Raw genomic sequence first — 18,295 nt, 5'->3', positions numbered from 1 at the left:
TAGAGTGTCGAAGTGTCCTTGAGCAAGACTTTGAACCCCTAATTGATCCTGATGCCGGTGCAGGTTGGTGCGCTGCATGGTTTACTCCGTCATCGGTGTATGAATGTGTGTGTGTGTGTGTGTGTGTGTGTGTGTGTGTGTGTGTGTGTGTGTGTGTGTGTGTGTGTGTGTGTGTGCGTGTGTGCGTGTGTGTGTGTGTGTGTGTGTGTGTGAATCCACCATTTATTATTTATTTATTCTACTCATTCACATCCTTGGCAGACCTGATTGAAGTCATCATTCAGTTCAGTTCAAGTCAATGCTAAACCTCCAGCTAACACCCACAGACATTGATTGGGCAGCCAGATGCATCACTGAGTTGGCATGCAGAGACGGATACACAGTCAGATGAAGAAGATCATTAAAAAGATAAAATAACTTCACATCCTCAAAAAACTAAGTGTTGGGAAGACAAGCACAAACCTTAATATTCTGATTGTAATCACACCACAAACATTCCTGATTTTAAAGACTGATTGAGTTCACACTGAACACCACTGCAAGGGTTTAAAGTAGTTTGGAGCATATAGAATATTGTTAGAGTTGACCCTAATATAGAGTTCCACACATCATCAATATTTGCTTAAATATTTAAATATCAGCATATATTATATACGACTAAATACTCATATTTTGGGAAATATTTCATGATGTCATGGGGATGTCACAGGGCTCAGGTTTGTTTTATAAAAAAAGGTGTCATGTCTGCTACTGCACAATACTGTGTGGTCATCAAGCTGACTCCGTGTTGTGGCCTCTGAGATCAGATTTTCATTCTTGTCGCCCCCTTTCTCCAAAATGGACAAAACGGACAAAGAGGCGATCATTAGAATCTCCAAAAAAATGGATAAAATGTCTCAGAAGAAAAATGAGTCTGGGGCTTTGGACCTACTGAATGAGCTGCGATATATCTCCATGTCTCTGGAGTTGCTTCAATCAACTAGAATTGGGATGTCTGTCAATGCCATCCGCAAGCAGAGTGCAGATAAGCAGGTGACATCCCTAGCCAAGTCCTTGATCAAATCATGGAAGAAGCTTTTAGATGAACCTGCAGGTAGAGACAAATCTTCAGAGAAGAGGAAAGATCAGTCAACACCTGTCTCTCCCTCTCAGGGAACCCCAGAGCCTAACGGGGAAAGCAGCTCCAACAGCAGCCCGAGCAGTAACTCCAGCAGCAAGAGTGAGCCTGCAGATATTCCAACCAACACGCTCATCTCCACGTTCCCCCGCGCACCCAGCACCTCTGACCCGGTTAGGATCAAGTGCAGGGAGTTGTTGTCCAGTGCTCTGCAGAAAGGAGATGACTATATTGCTATTGGTGCTGACTGTGAAGTACTTGGGGCACAGATCGAGCAATGCATCTTCCAAGAGTTCAAGAATACAGACACAAAATACAAGAATCGAGTTCGGAGTCGGATCTCTAATCTAAAGGACGCAAAGAACCCGAACCTGAGAAGAACTGTGCTGTGCGGGAACGTGTCCCCTGAACGCATTGCCAAGATGACGGCAGAGGACATGGCCAGCGATGAGCTCAAAGAGATGAGAAAGAACTTGACCAAAGAGAGTGTAAGAGACCATCAGATGGCCACCAACGATGGCACAGAATCTGAACTGTTGACCTGTGGCAAGTGCAAGAGAAAGAAGTGCACATATTCACAGATTCAGACTCGCAGTGGTGATGAGCCTATGACCACATATGTCTTCTGTAATGACTGTGGACATAGATGGAAGTTTTGAATTAACAATAATATTGTTAGAATTCAGAGAAATCAGACCCTTCTGAAGTGAGTGGTGCTCTGTCCTACTGTACTGTACTGTACTGTACTGTACTGTACTGTACTGTACTGTACTGTACTGTACTGTACTGTACTGTACTGTGTGTGCGTGCTCTACTGGCCACTAGGTTTTGCAGCTACGTACACATAAATACACATACATACATACATACATACATACATACATACATACATACATACGCACATAGCTCTGCATAGGAGTGGCTAGCACCACTCAAGAATAGCTACATTCCAGATTTTGTTTAATTTGGTACCTAGCACACAAATTGCCATATACAGTATATAATTATCACTGCTTATTATTTTTGTTGTTCCCTTGCCCCTTTATTATATAACACTTAACACTTAAACATTATTTGTGGCCAATCTTGCAAACCACTGGACCGATCAGCACCAGGTGTTCTATATACTTCTAATGTACCGCCACACATCTTTCACCCAGACAAAACTTTTTGTTGCCACGATCGTCGGTTCTATCGTCCAGCTATCTCGCTGGACCAAACAGGCTCCAGAATATCTCCACAATTTTTTTTCACGTTTTATACTTTTTTAAATATTTAATAATAATATTTAATAATAATGAAAATTAATGGGCATGTGATCATGCCGAATCCCTGCCCAGAGCCATAGAGTAAGACAGAGTTACGTCATTGAAGGGGCAAAAAACAGCCCGGTTATGTAACTTGTCACTGTAAAGTCTATAGACTCCAATGCATTCCGTAAACTTCCGGTTCAAGCCTTTGTCACTATTCGCCAATAATAGAAGAGCCGCCATTGGACTGGCCCCATGAAGTGAACGGAGTTGTCGTAACTCTGTCTTACTCTATGGCTCTGGCCCTGCCGATCTTTAGAGGCATACGTCATAGACGACTGATGTCCTATGTCCATCCACATAATTAACAAGTTTAAATTACTTTATTAAAACACTACTACAAATCCCATAGTATTGACATAGATGAATTACATACTGTACAGTACATGGTTGAATATGACTGCTGTAACGTCTAGTTTTGTACTAGGGTGATACCCGCTGGGAACGATGCAAACTATTATTTCTACCAGCCTAGCTAGGCACCTGAAGCCACATTATTAAACCCCTTGATATAACATTTGTACTGTCAACAGGTCTTGGCTTTCTCAATCATGAAACTGCTGCTGTTTGCCTTTGTATACAGGCTATTCTACAGAATAACTAGACAGGTTAGTTTACAAAATGACACAAACCTCTGAATTAACATGGCAGAGAAGTATCAGCAGGCAACTGGCTGTGTGGTTATACAGTAGCATCACTTGTGTAGGCTGAAAGGCAACAGCTAATTAATCATGGTTTGACAGTTTATTCTGCAAAATAACAATGAAGCTGGTTAGTCTACAAAATGTATTTTTGAGGGATGCTATAGGTACTCCTATGCCCCTGTGTGATGATATGACTCGGCTGAGCGCGGGATGTGATGATGTATGATGACGTGCGTGCATGTGTGTGTGCGAATGTGCTTGCGCGCGTGTCCATGTGCCCGTGTGTGTCATATTATTATCTCTATCTCAGAATTTCTAGAGTAGTCGACCATTTCAGCCTCAACCTTCTTTTTAGTTTACTTCTTCAATGAGCTGTCAGAGAAGACAAATGACTGGCTGGTAAACAGCAGTGTTGTCAGAGACCTACTGTACCAGTAATACATCTGTTTCTACACGGTTCTATCATACTGGGTCAGACTGGACGTAGCCAGGCATGGAGAGGAGAGGAGGGGAGGGGAGGGGAGGGGAGGGGAGAAGAGAAGAGAAGAGAAGAGAAGAGAAGAGAAGAGAAGAGAAGAGAAGAGAACTGGGGGTTAGAAGGCAGAGGAGCGATAGATTAAAAAATGGTATAGAGAGGCAGACATTTAGGAGAAAGAAAGACAGAAAGACAAAAAGAAAGAAAGAAAGACATAGATGTCCAAAGGTCTTAGGCTCAACGGCCCATCATAAATCAGCTGTCCCTCTCTATTGTGTGCCTGTGAGTCTGCTTCATTCTCAGGAGCTTTTAGCCTCCAGACCCAGTTCTGACTCTGTTGGCTGATTCAATCCAAACTGTTCAACCAAGAGCAGACACACCCACAGTTCTTATGATGCTGGCTGAAGCAATGAAGAACTGTTCTACCAAGAGTATACACAGAATAGAACTAATACACTGTTCAACCAAGAGTATACACAGAATATAACTAGAACTGCACTCTGCCGAGTGCATACTTGCTTGTTGCACACTAGTAGGCCATAAATGGCCTACTAGTGCGCAAGCAGAGCGCGCAAGTACTTTCGACCGCTGGAAACTATCACATCTCAGTATCTCTGTGAAGGAACGTTTGAAATGTATAATCATTACGTGTAACTATTTGCTACCTAACTACTTTTTTACAGAAAAATGAATCATTGATATGTGATGAAAAAAAAGGTATATAAACTGAATTAAAATATATTATACAGTATAATTATTTTATTACTTATTGTAAATTGTCAATTGTTTTAAATGTATTTCATTTTGTACTATAGTGATATTAATACTAAATCATGATCAGAGTAATATGTGTCTCTAACTTCAATTTCTGTAATAATACTTTCAAATTTGTTGAAATATACATGATCTAAAATACTTCCGAAATCTGTAGTTGGATTTGTTAACCAGATACCACATTACGTCATCGTTGAGAGCTGGGACCAGAGTACATGGTGTGTATTACCGTGGGCTCTCATACATGGTGTGTATATGTATGACTAGCTCTCAGTGATGACGTAAGAGAAATGGTCATCTGTGTAATCTGGTCCCACCAGATACCACATTACGTCATCGTTGAGAGCTGGGACCAGAGTACACGGTGTGTATATGTATGACTAGCTCTCAGTGATGACGTAAGAGATATGGTCATCTGTGTAGTCTGGTCCCAGCAGACCAGGCACAGATTTACAAATTACAAATCACATTACAACTACATACAGAGTATGTAGTTGTAATTTGATTAGCAGTATACTGTGGTTACTTGGTTCCAAAAAGTGAAGCCAAGTTTTTTTCAACCGTAAGTCTGTGCCTGGTTTTCTGGGACCAGTTACAACATTACGTCATCGTTGAGAACTGGGACCAGAGTACATGGTGTGTATATGTATGACTAGCTCTCAGTGATGACGTAAGAGATATGGTCATCTGTGTAGTCTGGTCCCAGCAGACCAGGCACAGATTTACAAATTACAAATCACATTACAACTACATACAGAGTATGTAGTTGTAATTTGATTAGCAGTATACTGTGGTTACTTGGTTCCAAAAAGTGAAGCCAAGTTTTTTTCAACCGTAAGTCTGTGCCTGGTTTGCTGGGACCAGTTACAACATTACGTCATCGTTGAGAACTGGGACCAGAGTACATGGTGTGTATATGACGTAATGTTGGAACTTGTAACTAGTCCCAGCAAACCAGGCACAGACTTACGGTTGAAGAAAACTTGGCTTCACTTCGAAGAGACCAAGCGAAATGATTACTTGCGCGCTCTGCTTGCGCAAGTAATTACAAATCACATTACAACTACATACAGAGTATGTAGTTGTAATTTGATTAGCAGTATACTGTGGTTACTTGGTTCCAAAAAGTGAAGCCAAGTTTTTTTCAACCGTAAGTCTGTGTCTGGTTTGCTGGGACCAGTTACAACATTACGTCATCGTTGAGAACTGGGACCAGAGTACATGGTGTGTATATGACGTAATGTTGTAACTTGTAACTAGTCACAGCAAACCAGGCATACACTTACGTAATGTTGTAACTTGTAACTTGTAACTAGTCCCAGCAAACCAGGCACAGACTGTATGTAGTTGTTCTAGTTACAACTACATACAGAGTATGTAGTTGTAATTTGATTAGCAGTATACTGTGGTTACTTGGTTCCAAAAAGTGAAGCCAAGTTTTTTTCAACCGTAGGTTTGTGCCTGGTTTGCTGGGACCAGTTACAACATTACGTCATCGTTGAGAACTGGGACCAGAGTACATGGTGTGTATATGACGTAATGTTGTAACTTGTAACTTGTAACTAGTCCCAGCAAACCAGGCACAGACTTACGGTTGAAGAAAACTTGGCTTCACTTCGAAGAGACCAAGCGAAATGATTACTTGCGCGCTCTGCTTGCGCAAGTAACTAATACAAATATCATTTAATTTGCTTGTTTCACGGGTGAGCTATTGAATTTCTACTGGTTCTGGCTTCCTGAATGCAGGAGGTGAATGAATCTCTACATGAATCTGTATGTGTAGATTATGATGTGTAATACTTTCATTATCCTTTACTGTAGGTTCATCAGCCTACAAACTGTCAGTTTGAATAAAAATCACACCTGTGTGAAGTGAGGGGCGCTCTTATCATCGTACATCATCATTCCGGCCAATGAGAATTTGAGGTTCTCACCTTCGTCTTCAATGTTTGTGGTAAGCAATGTCACCTAAAATTGTCCATTCATTGTCAATGGCATTTAATGTTTGCATGTAGGACAAAGTTTGTGTTTGCACACACACTAAAAGCTGGACATACCGTAGGAGGGGCCCATCAAAAAAAGTCACTATCCTATACATTAAAATCCACATTTGTACACATACTTTCTGTTCTAGGTTCTCAGATTACTTTCAATGCTTTTACTGAAATAGTTGAACCTATTAAATTCAATGCCCTTACACTTACAGCTGTTGTTGGTATGTGCAAACTAGTCAAGAAGATGAATCATTCAATTAGAAGGACATTTCTCCTCAAAAGCTTAACCACTATGAACCCATATACCTCTTGACCAAGGTCCCCTCCTTTCCTCTACACCAAATCATTTGTCCTCTACAACTTTTTTCTCTAACTTTTTTTCTTTTCTTTTTCTCCATAATGGGAATGAGTTGATCATCATGTTCATATTGTCTGAATTATACATTTTCTGTATCATTTATCACCTACTACAGTAATTTAATCATTACGTTCTCTCACATCAGAAACACTGCTAGAATGAGAAGCATATAGAGGCAGAAGCTAAATAACACAGAGATAATTTAACTAGAATGAGAAGCATACGGAGAGGCAGAAGCTAAATAACACATAGAGATCATTTCCCAACTAATCTCTGAAACTGGACTTCAGTCACTCCGACACACACACACACACACACACACACACACACACACACACACACACACACACACACACACACACACACACACACACACACACACTCCTCTACATAAATACAGGGGAGCAGAGTCAGGGATTAGTGCAAATACTTCTGTAGATACTGGAAATCAATCACACACATACAGTACATGCAGGGTTAATCACTAACACAACAATAGCTACTTCAAATCAATCATCCCCACCAACATGGCAACACAAAGGAAGGCCTTAATGAATAAATGCATAGTGGAAAGTCAAAAGCACACTGAATCCCATAAAGTACATGCACTGGAATGAACACAGTGGGGGAAAGGAATATGAGAATTTACTGTAGCTGACATAAGGCCTATATTGATACTCAACATTATAAGTGCATGTACGGATACAAACACAGCCTCTCTCTGTTTCCTTTTTCCTTTTTGTAGAAAGTTATGTTCCTCAGAGCGCATACTGTAGGCCTACTGTGTCTCCGTCAGTACTAGGGATGCGCCGATCAATCGGTTGCCGATCGATCGGTGGCCGATCACCGATCGATCGGATCGGATCGGCCGTGCAAAATCCACCGATCCGCGAAACCGATCTCCAAAGCAAAAATCTGCGCCGTTTAAAAATAATGTGTCACTTTCTCGGTTCTGCACCGCTTAATGGAGAAGTATAGCACTGGCAGCGCAACGAATACCCCCCCCCCCCACACACACACACACACACACCCCAGGGAGGGAGGAGGGAGAGGGAGAGAAAAGAGAGAGAGAGAGCGAGAAAGAGCACGCACGTCTTCACCCCAGCGAGGGAGGGAGACGGAGAGAAAGGGAGAGAGCTCATCATCTCCAGTCCAGTAGTTAGCAAAGGGAGCTAAGTGCTAACTATAATCCAAATTGTTAGACAAGTAGTGTGCCCTGGCCTGACACAACTTTCTTAGAAATGTGCATGTTGCAGCCAGCCAGTAAGATGAGCCTATGCATTTCACGGTTTTCGGGAGGGCGGGGGGGCAGTCGGTTTGGGGGGGTTCCCGACGGCTGCGCGTCGCTTCCTCCTCTGACAGAGGGGAGGCGAGTAAGCGACACAGTCAGAAGCCCCCTTTGCTCAATCGAATTAAAATTAAATTAAAAAATATATAAAAAAAGATCGGGATCGGGATCGGAATCGGCCGATCTTTTTAAAAAAGATCGGTGATCGGGATCGGCCCCCAAAAACGTGATCAGAGCATCCCTACACATGTACTATACTGCGATGTACTACTCTGTCCGGAATTCAAAATGTAATTGAGTAAAAGTACAAATGCATCAAAATGTAGGCCTACTTTAAGTACCAAAAGTAAAATAATCGTTATGCAGAATGTCTCATTGCAAATTTTCATATACATAAAAATCTTTTGAACAACAGCAGATCTACAAGCTCACAATGTGTCACATCGTGGCGCATTGTTAGCTTGTAGAAGTGGTTAGTGTATGTTTTGTCATAATAATGAAAACCTACAAAGTAACTAGTAACTAAAGTTTTCAAATAAATGTAGTGGAGTAAAAGTACCAGGGCTGCCATATTTCAGAAAATGTCAAGAGTGAGACTCTATAGTGTCTTAATGCGTTCGACGCCGTCCGAAGAGCAGCGGCGAAAATAATTGGCCTTTTTTAATGTGGATTTGTCCCGTTTTAACGTTGATATTTAACCTTAACATTGATGTCTTCACCTCCATGCCAGCTGCTCTCCCTGCACTGACAGCCTCCTCATGCTTAAAGTAGAAATGAAAAAGATATCTATCTATATGCTCAGACCCGCAGCCAGCCAGCAGGCCACACACATAGTGCTCAGACCCAGCCAGCCACACACATAGCTCCGTAAGGGAGTGGTCAGTGGTTGCACCACTCAAAAAATCTTCAAAAAACTGAAGAGGCTACTGGAGATTGGATAACCTGATTTGGACATGATCTGATGGAGGACAATGTCACTATGACAGAAAGAGAAGATGGGTCTGGCCAGTGGCCACATTCATTCACCCCATAATCTCAGTGGAAATTGGGGAATATGTTGTGAAATAAAAAGTCAGAAAACTGGAATGTGGGAAAATGCCTTATTTTTACATTTTCTTAGTTCAAACACATCTGTGGGCTCTCTCTCTGAACAGAAACAAGTCGCGATGCGCCCCCCCCCCCCCCCCCCCCCCCCCCCTTCACTTCACGCACACACACACACACACACACACACACACGACTTTGTCCCTATAATGTGCACGCACGGGCTACTGGCACCGTTCCACTTCACTTCCTCATATCACGCAAGAGACGCCAAACACCTAACTTGTTGTAACTTGTGGGGTCTATATTGTCTTCCATGAAAAATGGCGATTTGGTCCACTGTTTACCCTCCTACTGCATATGCTGCATGAGATCTCAATCATCTCATGCAGATCGGCTATTTTACCGTTTGTGAGGACGCACACATGAGCGCGCGTTATTACGCGGCGGAGCCGCGGAGAAAATTGTTATTTATAATGCGTGTGAAATGGCATGTGTGGCGTGGTGCGTGGTAAAGGGTTAAATTGCGTGACTGTCACGCTCAAAGGGTGAGACATGGCAGCCCTGAAAAGTACAATATTTGCCTCTGAGATGTAGTGGAGTAGAAGTAGGCCTAAAAGTACTGGAAATTGGAATTACTCAAGTAAAGTAAAAAATATAAATTTTTCTTAAGTACAGTAAGTTTGTACAGCAGCGGCAGTCTGACAACCCCTATGGGCAGATGTGAACGCGGAAAGAGGCCTCTCAACATGCAATTCCAATATGAGTAATGATTGGATGCATGATGGAGTTCTTTGTAAGAATTAAGCCCCGCCCACAAGGGTTACCACACATTCTAGCCTGGTGGAGATAAATGTGCCAATAAATGTGTTGCTTTCTTCTTTCGTGCATCGTCATCATTATGTCCATCTCACTGTCTTGCAGCCACACCCTCGTCTCTGGTCCCACCTGGAAGAGGCCGGCCTCTGAAGGTGGTCTAGACATGGGACAGATGGCGATTATGTGGTCGGCAGTCTTCTCAGGCTCGCTCCACTTGGCTGATGCGAGGCCAGGCCCCACTTCTTCATGGACAATTTGAAGTAGACAGCCCCAGTATGTAGGTTCCTGATTTTATCTCCGTATTTAATGTCTGTCATCAGCCGTTATCAACACCATCCAATGCAGCCAGTATGGATATTTCCACATACTGACGTTGTTGTCAGCAGTTGTCCGACATGGCGTTGGTCGCGTTGTCCGACTATTACTAACTGTAACGGCTACATTTCACCCTAACTCTAACCCTAACCTTCACTTCAGTCTTAACCGGCCACATAATTCCCTTAACCCATTCAGGACGGGAACCCCTTTTGGTGTTTTAAGCATTATGTTATACCTTAGCTATTGAAAAATAACAGATATACAAGCTCATAGTGCAGCACAGAGTGCCGCTACGAGCTTGTAGATCTGCTATTTTTTTTTAAATCTTGAAAATGTGGCGCAAATCTTTGAATATATAATAGAGAGCGAATGTTTTTAACTCAAACCTTTGCTTCTGGGGTCCCTGGAACAACATATTTTGAGATAGGGGTCCGTGGCCAAATAGAGATAATTCTGGGGGTCCTTGACATGACAAAGGTTGAGCATCACTGAGACAAAGGTTGAGCACAGAAAACTATTAGGATTTAGAAGCCTTTTTGTAATCGACCTCAGTCCTTAACCGGCCATGTAAGTCAGTTTCACTACGTGTTCGCTTCGGCGGCAGTCATTTCACTTCCCTGTGTCTACATACGCAGCCATGCGTATGTAGACACAGGTAGTCAGGGATAGAAGGAATTAGCATCTCTTGTTGGGGTGACGGGACTTGAGTCAGATTGGAGGCGCAAGTCATGTTTCTGGGTTTTCTTGCTGGGACGTGGGTAGCAGCCTCTCGTTAGAGGCCGATCATGGTAATTCCCTATAGGACCGGCAGGTAGGACATGGGGGTGGGTGTAGGGGAATAGACGACAGCCTCCACGTGGTCTCCCCTGAAAGCAACGATAGACCAGCGCTCCTTGTTTGTCAGAAAATGTTTGATTCTGAAGTGTATTGCTTAATATCCATGCCAACATAAAGGACACATGGAAATGATGTGAGCAGTGATGGTTGTATTGTTTGAATATGAAACATTTATTTTTGTACATAAAGGGAGTGTAACTAGATTAGGCCGGGGGCCACAACTGCAGAGTGATTGTGTGTGGGGGCCGCACAGCGTGCTCGCAAATTTGTGGATCCAAATTTGTGGATCCTCAAAATACATTTTGTGTTCAACCACGAAGATTTATGTAATACATTTGTGCACAGTATGAGTACAGGGTGATATATGTCTATATACAAGTATATCGTTGCTGTCGGGAGGAAACCACCTAACTCCATTTTTGAGGTTTTGGATTATTATTATAACTCGATTGGACCTTCGAACTGTCTGCTCGCAACTGACTCCACCACCTCTCCCCCTCTCATGCTCATAATTGACATTATATAAAGTCACACCACCAACTTTGATGAGGCAGTATTGCTTTGTTTTCAAAATATAAGGTTTTCTTAAATTCCTGAAAAAAAATATATTTTTCATTTCCTGAAAGTGGTTTCAGAGATATACTACCTTAGAATAGATGTAGACCTATTTGACAGTGCATAAACATAATGAGCACCAGCTGGAAACACACGCACACACACACACGCACGCACGCACGCACGCACACACACACACACACACACACACACACACACACACACACACACACACACACACACACACACACACACACACACACACACACACACACACACACACACACACACACACACACACACACACACACACACACACACACACACACACACAGCTGCTCTGTAGCCAACATTGAGAACTTAAGCCTGCTGTGATATTGGAAAAAAGTCCCAGTTCATAATGTACAGTATGAAACAGTACGATTGTGACACAGGGCAGTACTTAAATACAGCACAGTCCCTCAGTAATGCAGAAACCTTCTTATGAGTAGGGAAAAAAGTTAGGTCATCAAGAGTGGACAAACTGATTAATTTCCCCATTAATGCAAATGTAATGTTGTATTAATGCCTTCCAGACAGGGTGAAGTGTACAATTTATTGAAGATTTGAGCTGAAAAAACAGCATTTCAGCATCATAGCTCTGGCCTCCTGAACGAGGCTTGGGCCCCAGCAGGGCAAAAGAACCCAGCGCACCACCACAGTGTACTGGCAGCATGCATACAGTTTGCTGCCTTTCAGTCCAGCGGTTTGCACTCCGGGCACGCACGCACGCACGCACGCACGCACGCACGCACGCACGCACGCACGCACGCACGCACACACACACACACACACACACACACACACACACACACACACACACACACACACACACACACACACTCTAACTTCTGACAACAATAGGCTACTGCAAAATCTGCTACTGTTAAGACTGTAAATATGCTACAACTGCGGCTTGCGATATGGATACTCTAGCATAGTCTGACTAAAGTTTAGTAAAACTTTAGAATCTAAATCAACAACTGCATGCCTGACCTGTTTTGGTGTTTCCTCCTTTATATTGGATCTTCTGGATAGCCTCTAGCAGTGTCTCTTTGTTTCCATGAGAACTCAGCTGGAATTCTGTGCGTGCATCGTCACTGAACTGGGCTATGGCCACCTACGGAGACAGAGAGGAGAGAGAAACGCACTAAATACTTTTTTGTCATACTTTTTTAAATGTTAACCTTTTTAAACTTTAAGTATGCGTATACTAGAAGTCGAACTGGGCTGAAACTTTGCCCTTAATATGGAGATGACTGACGTCATAGTACTGAGATCTTAGAAGACTGCTGTCATAATAGACACTGTCCTGTTCAAAAAATATCGACTGATTTTCAGCACTGTGGAAATTGGATTACCAATAATGGTAATCCACACCTAAGGAATCCACATAGGATCTCAGACTTCAAGACCTACTTGCGCAAGTACTGCGATCGGCTGGGTATGTATGTCGGTGTTGTCCACCGGCCAATGGGCATGTATGTATGTAGGTGTCCTCCATCGGCCATACCCATTGGCCGCTGGACAACACCGACATACATATGTACTTTAGTTGTAAATAGAGGGTGTAAAACATTTAGAACAGCAATTGTAGTAAACATTGGTTAATAACGGCATTAACATAAACACAAAGTCACTTGTTGGAGCGGTTAGCACCGCTCAAAAATTTAAAAAAAGATTGGATCTTTGGCCAACTGGTTGTGTGCATACAAAGTTTGGTGCTGATGCAGTCCAGCAGTTTGCGAGATTAGCTCCAAACATACACACAGACCTGCTGTAAAAACAAGCAACAGTAGCAACAACCTGATCTGGACTGTACTATATAAATACAGTAGGTGAAACCAATACAGGATCATAGCTTTCACTGAAAGTACATGCATTAGCTGGTGGTCCAAGCTTTTTGCACACTCCGTATGAAATCTGTCGACTTGGAATATCACATTATGGCCTCATTTTGCGAAAATCTCTTTAAGCTCTTGATGAAAAAGCAGTGAAATATATACTCACTCATAAATCAGAGCCATAATCATCCTAATCACCTTACTCTAAGACGGCGATCAACTATCATTACCCCCGGACTGCTAATGGTGCTATTGTTGGCATGGGCTAGTTTACATTCACCAGCCAGCTCACTCTCACGTTGTCTGTACAGCCAAGTCCCCAGCTCTCTCACATTACTGCTAATGTTTTGCTGTGGGGAGCACCGCAACCGTTATTTTCTATGGTGTACAGGCAAGGCAGCAGACTGAAGAGCAGCATGGAAGAATTGAAGCCTTCAAGGGCGGAAGGCTTCAATAGCAGGGTAGAAGCACCTCTGCGTAAGGTGGCGAATGAACAAAGCTCTTGTAACATTGGCCTAGGCTATGCCTATTGCAAGAGCCCTGCAGAAATGTATATAACAGTGAGCATTGGTGGCCAAATTTTAGCTACGATTGCTAAGACAGCTGGTAAAACAGTAGTCTGAGTCTGGCACTGCAAATTCTCCCATGGTCACTTTTCACAGCTTCTGGGACATTATGTAAAGCTTTTTAACACAGATCATGTTGTTTGGTTAATGCTTCTGTCATGCATTTATAATTTGCTGCTGATAATAATAATTACAATACACTTCACACAAGTCAATGAGACACGATATTAAACCAGGGGCCATATGTATGTAGGGTGTGTACTGTACAGTACAGTATGCAAAACAATGAGGAAATAATGTATGCAAAGATCTGTATGTAAAGAAATGTTGATGTGAGACGTACGTCTCCACATACAGATGTTGTATGCCGATATTACTGGTCTCCACATACAGATGTTGTATGCAGATATTACTGGGAGAATGTGTACAGATGTTGTATGCAGATATTACTGGGAGAATGTGTTTTGGGGGATAATAGGAGAGATTATACAGGAACAATCATGAATGTTTTTTTATTGGGTTCTTTTACACACTAAATAAAATAGTAACATTTATGTATTTTAAATTGTTGGCAATGAATAGTTTATTAATCTTGTTTCTTATGTTTAAGAATAAGAATAAAGAATAATAAGATTGGATAAGGAATAGGATAATAATATTGCCCATTATATTTACATGAAATAAACATTTTCTCCTCAGCATTCTGAAAAACCGACTGTTTAAGACAAAACAACAGAAAGAAAATACTGCACTATACACAAAAGAACCTGACATCTGTTCTACAGTGCTACAGTCATATCTCCTCCTACTTGTGACACTTTTTCAGCTCTCTTCTTCTCTAATCTTCTGTAGAGATAAATGCAGAACATGTATGCATCCATTTAGTGTGGATGATGTGCAAACCTTCATAAATAAAGCCGAAAGGCCACACACTAGCCTTCTCTTAGCAATAATGACAGAGTTCAGACCTCTAGAATAACTTCTGTGCTCATGTCCTCAATACTTTTTAACGTTCAGTATTTTGCCTACAGTTTTGAGGTAGCAATGCAACACTAGCCAATACACAGCAGTTTGGCTCATAGCACAACATTAATTTGAAGGGAAAACGGATCAAACTGAATCACTGGAGGCTTTTACAGACACAACCTTTATATGCTCTGACCTCACTGAATTGTCATGGCATGGCCAGTGACAACACAGTGTAAGTAAACTCTTCACTACAGCCAGCACTGCTGGAACAGATGCTTAAATAAAATTAATTCCTGGATATGGCAACGTGCTCACTGTGGGGAATTTCTGACGGAGGTAGAGAGTTTTTACCCTTTCAAGTGATAGGATGTGTTTATGGATGGTCACCAGAGAGATATTTCAACTCCGTTTGTAGCTCCTGGAAGTGTCTCTTCCAAAACTACCGCTGCTTTTAACACACTTCACTGCTGACAGAATGAATTTGAAGCAGAAACTACGTATGTGGAACGTCTGACGAATCAGAGAAGCCGACCTAGTTCAGTTAGTCACAAGATCTCAGAGGCACTGAACACCCGAAATCAGTTCCGAGACTGCCAACCCAAACCTCTGAAGGATTGTCTGTACAGTATAGCCAGCCAAATTGAACACATTTTACCGGGTCAGGTGTACAGTAGTATATACAATAGGCTTTATGAAGATGATGTTTTGTTTATTTAGACCCATTAACTACTGTACTGTAACAGTAGCTACAGTACAGTACACTCATTAGTATTTTTTAACAATAGTTCCATAACAGAAGTGTCTCAGAACATGTCTCACTCTGCTACCATTCTGCATGTATGCCATGTGGTGATGATGAGAAAAACATCTTTCAGAGACATGCTAATGTTTTCTTAAATTGCGTAAAATGTTCTTTTGGAGATAGGCAGAGAGAGAGAGAGAGAGAGAGAGAGAGAGAGAGAGAGGTAGAGAGGTAGAGAGAGAGTGAGTGTGTGTGTGTGTGTGTGTGTGTGTGTGTGTGTGTGTGTGTGTGTGTGTGTGTGTGTGTGTGAGAGAGAGAGAGAGAGAGAGAGAGAGAGAGATGTTTTTTGAAATAATAACATTAAATCACTCATTCTTGAGATGAGGGACAAAAGTGGAAAAAACATGTCCCACACATAAGAGCCTTATTTTATGTAAAAAAATAATTAATTCATAAAAATAAAAGCACTTGCAAAGTTAAGTGTAATACAGTTGTGTATTATTATGCCCTTAATTTCATTATAATTGTTTTCATATTCCATCTGAATTAGTTAAAAGCAGGCCCTGTACCCAAAAAGGCCTGTATTTAGCCTGTCCCCAGCAAGTGGCCACAATTTCAAACTGCCAAAAAAGTGTCTAATACTTTCACAATCACATAAATATACATACTAAATTAAAGTAGATTGTCAACAACATAGCAAATAATATACACAGTTAATTTTAATTTATATTTTCTATTAAATATCTCATATCAAATGTTCGTCCCACGTCTCCGTCAACTCCGTCAGGTTTTTTTAAAAGTCTTAAATTAATCAGAAAATATTGTCGACAGATTTAGCCTGAAGACTCCTTTTCCAAGTCCCATTTATATTTGTTGCAACAGTGGAGTACCTGGTCTGACAAGCATTCAATTGTTTGATATTTTAAACAAACAATGTTGATAACAATGTGGTCACAGCTTTTACATGTCAACTCCGTCTGCACATTTTTATGATCTTTGTTAAGAATTCCAAAATAATGTTTATTATTTTAGTTTAGGGGTTAGGTTTAGCTAACAAAATTAAGCAAAAACAAAATGGCTACATTGTACTAAAGAGGGTTAAGTTGAAAACAAATGCCATTTTGTCAACTCCGTCAGACGTCAACTCCGTCAGATTTTGTGTCTGACGGAGTTGACGTGTATCTGACGGAGTTGACAAAAGTGTTCCTAAAACAATAAAATTATTGTTTTTGAATAATGGGCAGTATTCTAATTTGGCACACAGTTAGAGCATGCCTTAAGGAACATTTTTGGCTATGGGGCCATCACAGATTTGTCTCGTGGTGACCATGGCAGCCATATTACAAAAGAGCCGCCACCTGATGTTATTTTACAATAACTCAAGTTCTACACCACCTAGGATCTTGATTCTGGTGACTAAGACCTCATTTTCAAGGATGAGGGATACAGTGGTACAATTTAGACTTTCCCTGTGACCATGGCAGCCATTTTTCAAAATGGCCGCCACCTGCTGTTATTTTACAATAACTCAAGTTCTACACCACCTAGGATCTTGATTCTGGTGACTAATCATACATTTTCAAGGATGTGGGGTACATTGGTAATATTTAGATTTGTCCTGTGACCATAGCAGCCATTTTTTTTTCAAAATGGCCGCCACCTGCTGTTATTTTACAATAACTCAAGTTTTAGACCACCTAGGATCTTGATTTTGGCGACTAATCATACATTTTAAAAGATGAGAAATACAGTGGTACTATTTAGATTTGTCCTGTGACCATGGCAGCCATTGTTTTTCAAAATGACCACCAACCTGCTGTTATTTTACCAATAACTCAAGTTTTAGACCACCAAGGATCTTGATTGTGGCGACTAATCATTACATTTTCAAGGATGAACTTTCTCTGGGAGAGGTAAGGGCTTATTTCAGGTGCAGGTTGAGTTTCTACTGACAGGACATTAAAAGGAGGTGGGCTTTCTGGCATTTGACTTGCCCCTTTCAGGTACAGATGCACAGTTTGACTTCACTGGCCACTGCAGGGAACTGTGGGGGAGAAACTTTGGTCTCTTGACACCCCGATTAGGTTCAGGGTTTTTTTTGGTGGAGACTTGCCTTTCATGACATCTTTGCTGCAGCAGTTGATCTCCTTACTGCCAGTGGTGGCACACTCTGGGTCTCTGGGGCATTGTATCTTGGTGGCCTCCTGCCAGTGTTTCTCCATCCTTCTCCTGAGCTCTGTGTTCTGGGGCTCTGTTATAGTCAACTTACATTGTCTTGGCTGGAGATTGCTTTCCTGCAGGGTCCAGCCCAGTCTTGTGCAGATGGCTGCTGGCCCACCTGGAGGCCCCAACCTCACTTGTTCGGTTGGTGTGATTAGGTGGGGTGGTCTTCCCCAATCAGGATGAGGGGTTTGACCCTTTCAAACGGCAGTCTGGCCAAGTGTCTGTATTTTTTGAAAATGTCTACCATCCATGGTCACAGGATAAATCTAAATAGTACAACTGTATTCCTCACCCTTGAAAATGTATGATTAGTCACCAGAATCAAGATCCTAGGTGGTGTAGAACTTGAGTTATTGGGAAATAACAGAAAGTTGGCGGC

The 18,295-nt window shown here is 41.8% G+C and overlaps 2 protein-coding genes across 5 annotated transcripts in view; one reads left to right on the top strand and one right to left on the bottom strand.

The window, feature by feature from the left end:
- The window catches only part of col14a1a (collagen, type XIV, alpha 1a), a 177,307-nt gene that overhangs the window by 64,868 nt on the left and 94,144 nt on the right, over window positions 1–18,295 (bottom strand). For all 4 annotated transcript variants that reach the window (XM_080769144.1, XM_080769142.1, XM_080769143.1 and 1 more), the window contains exon 27: window positions 12,569–12,692. In XM_080769144.1, the coding sequence (XP_080625270.1) occupies window positions 12,569–12,692 (124 nt within the window). The remainder of the gene's footprint in view (window positions 1–12,568; window positions 12,693–18,295) is intronic.
- LOC308319211 (transcription elongation factor A protein 1-like) lies at window positions 838–1,776 on the top strand (the record flags this gene model as incomplete). Its single annotated transcript, XM_080769146.1, has 1 exon — window positions 838–1,776. The coding sequence occupies one exon, from the start codon at window positions 838–840 to the stop codon at window positions 1,774–1,776; it is 939 nt and encodes a 312-aa protein (XP_080625272.1).

This window comes from Protomyctophum bolini, assembly GCF_963924005.1.
Source record: "Protomyctophum bolini genome assembly, chromosome: 7".
In the NCBI taxonomy this organism is placed as follows: domain Eukaryota; kingdom Metazoa; phylum Chordata; class Actinopteri; order Myctophiformes; family Myctophidae; genus Protomyctophum; species Protomyctophum bolini.
Note: the sequence above shows the minus strand (reverse complement) of the source record. Positions and strands in the feature narration are given on the sequence as shown.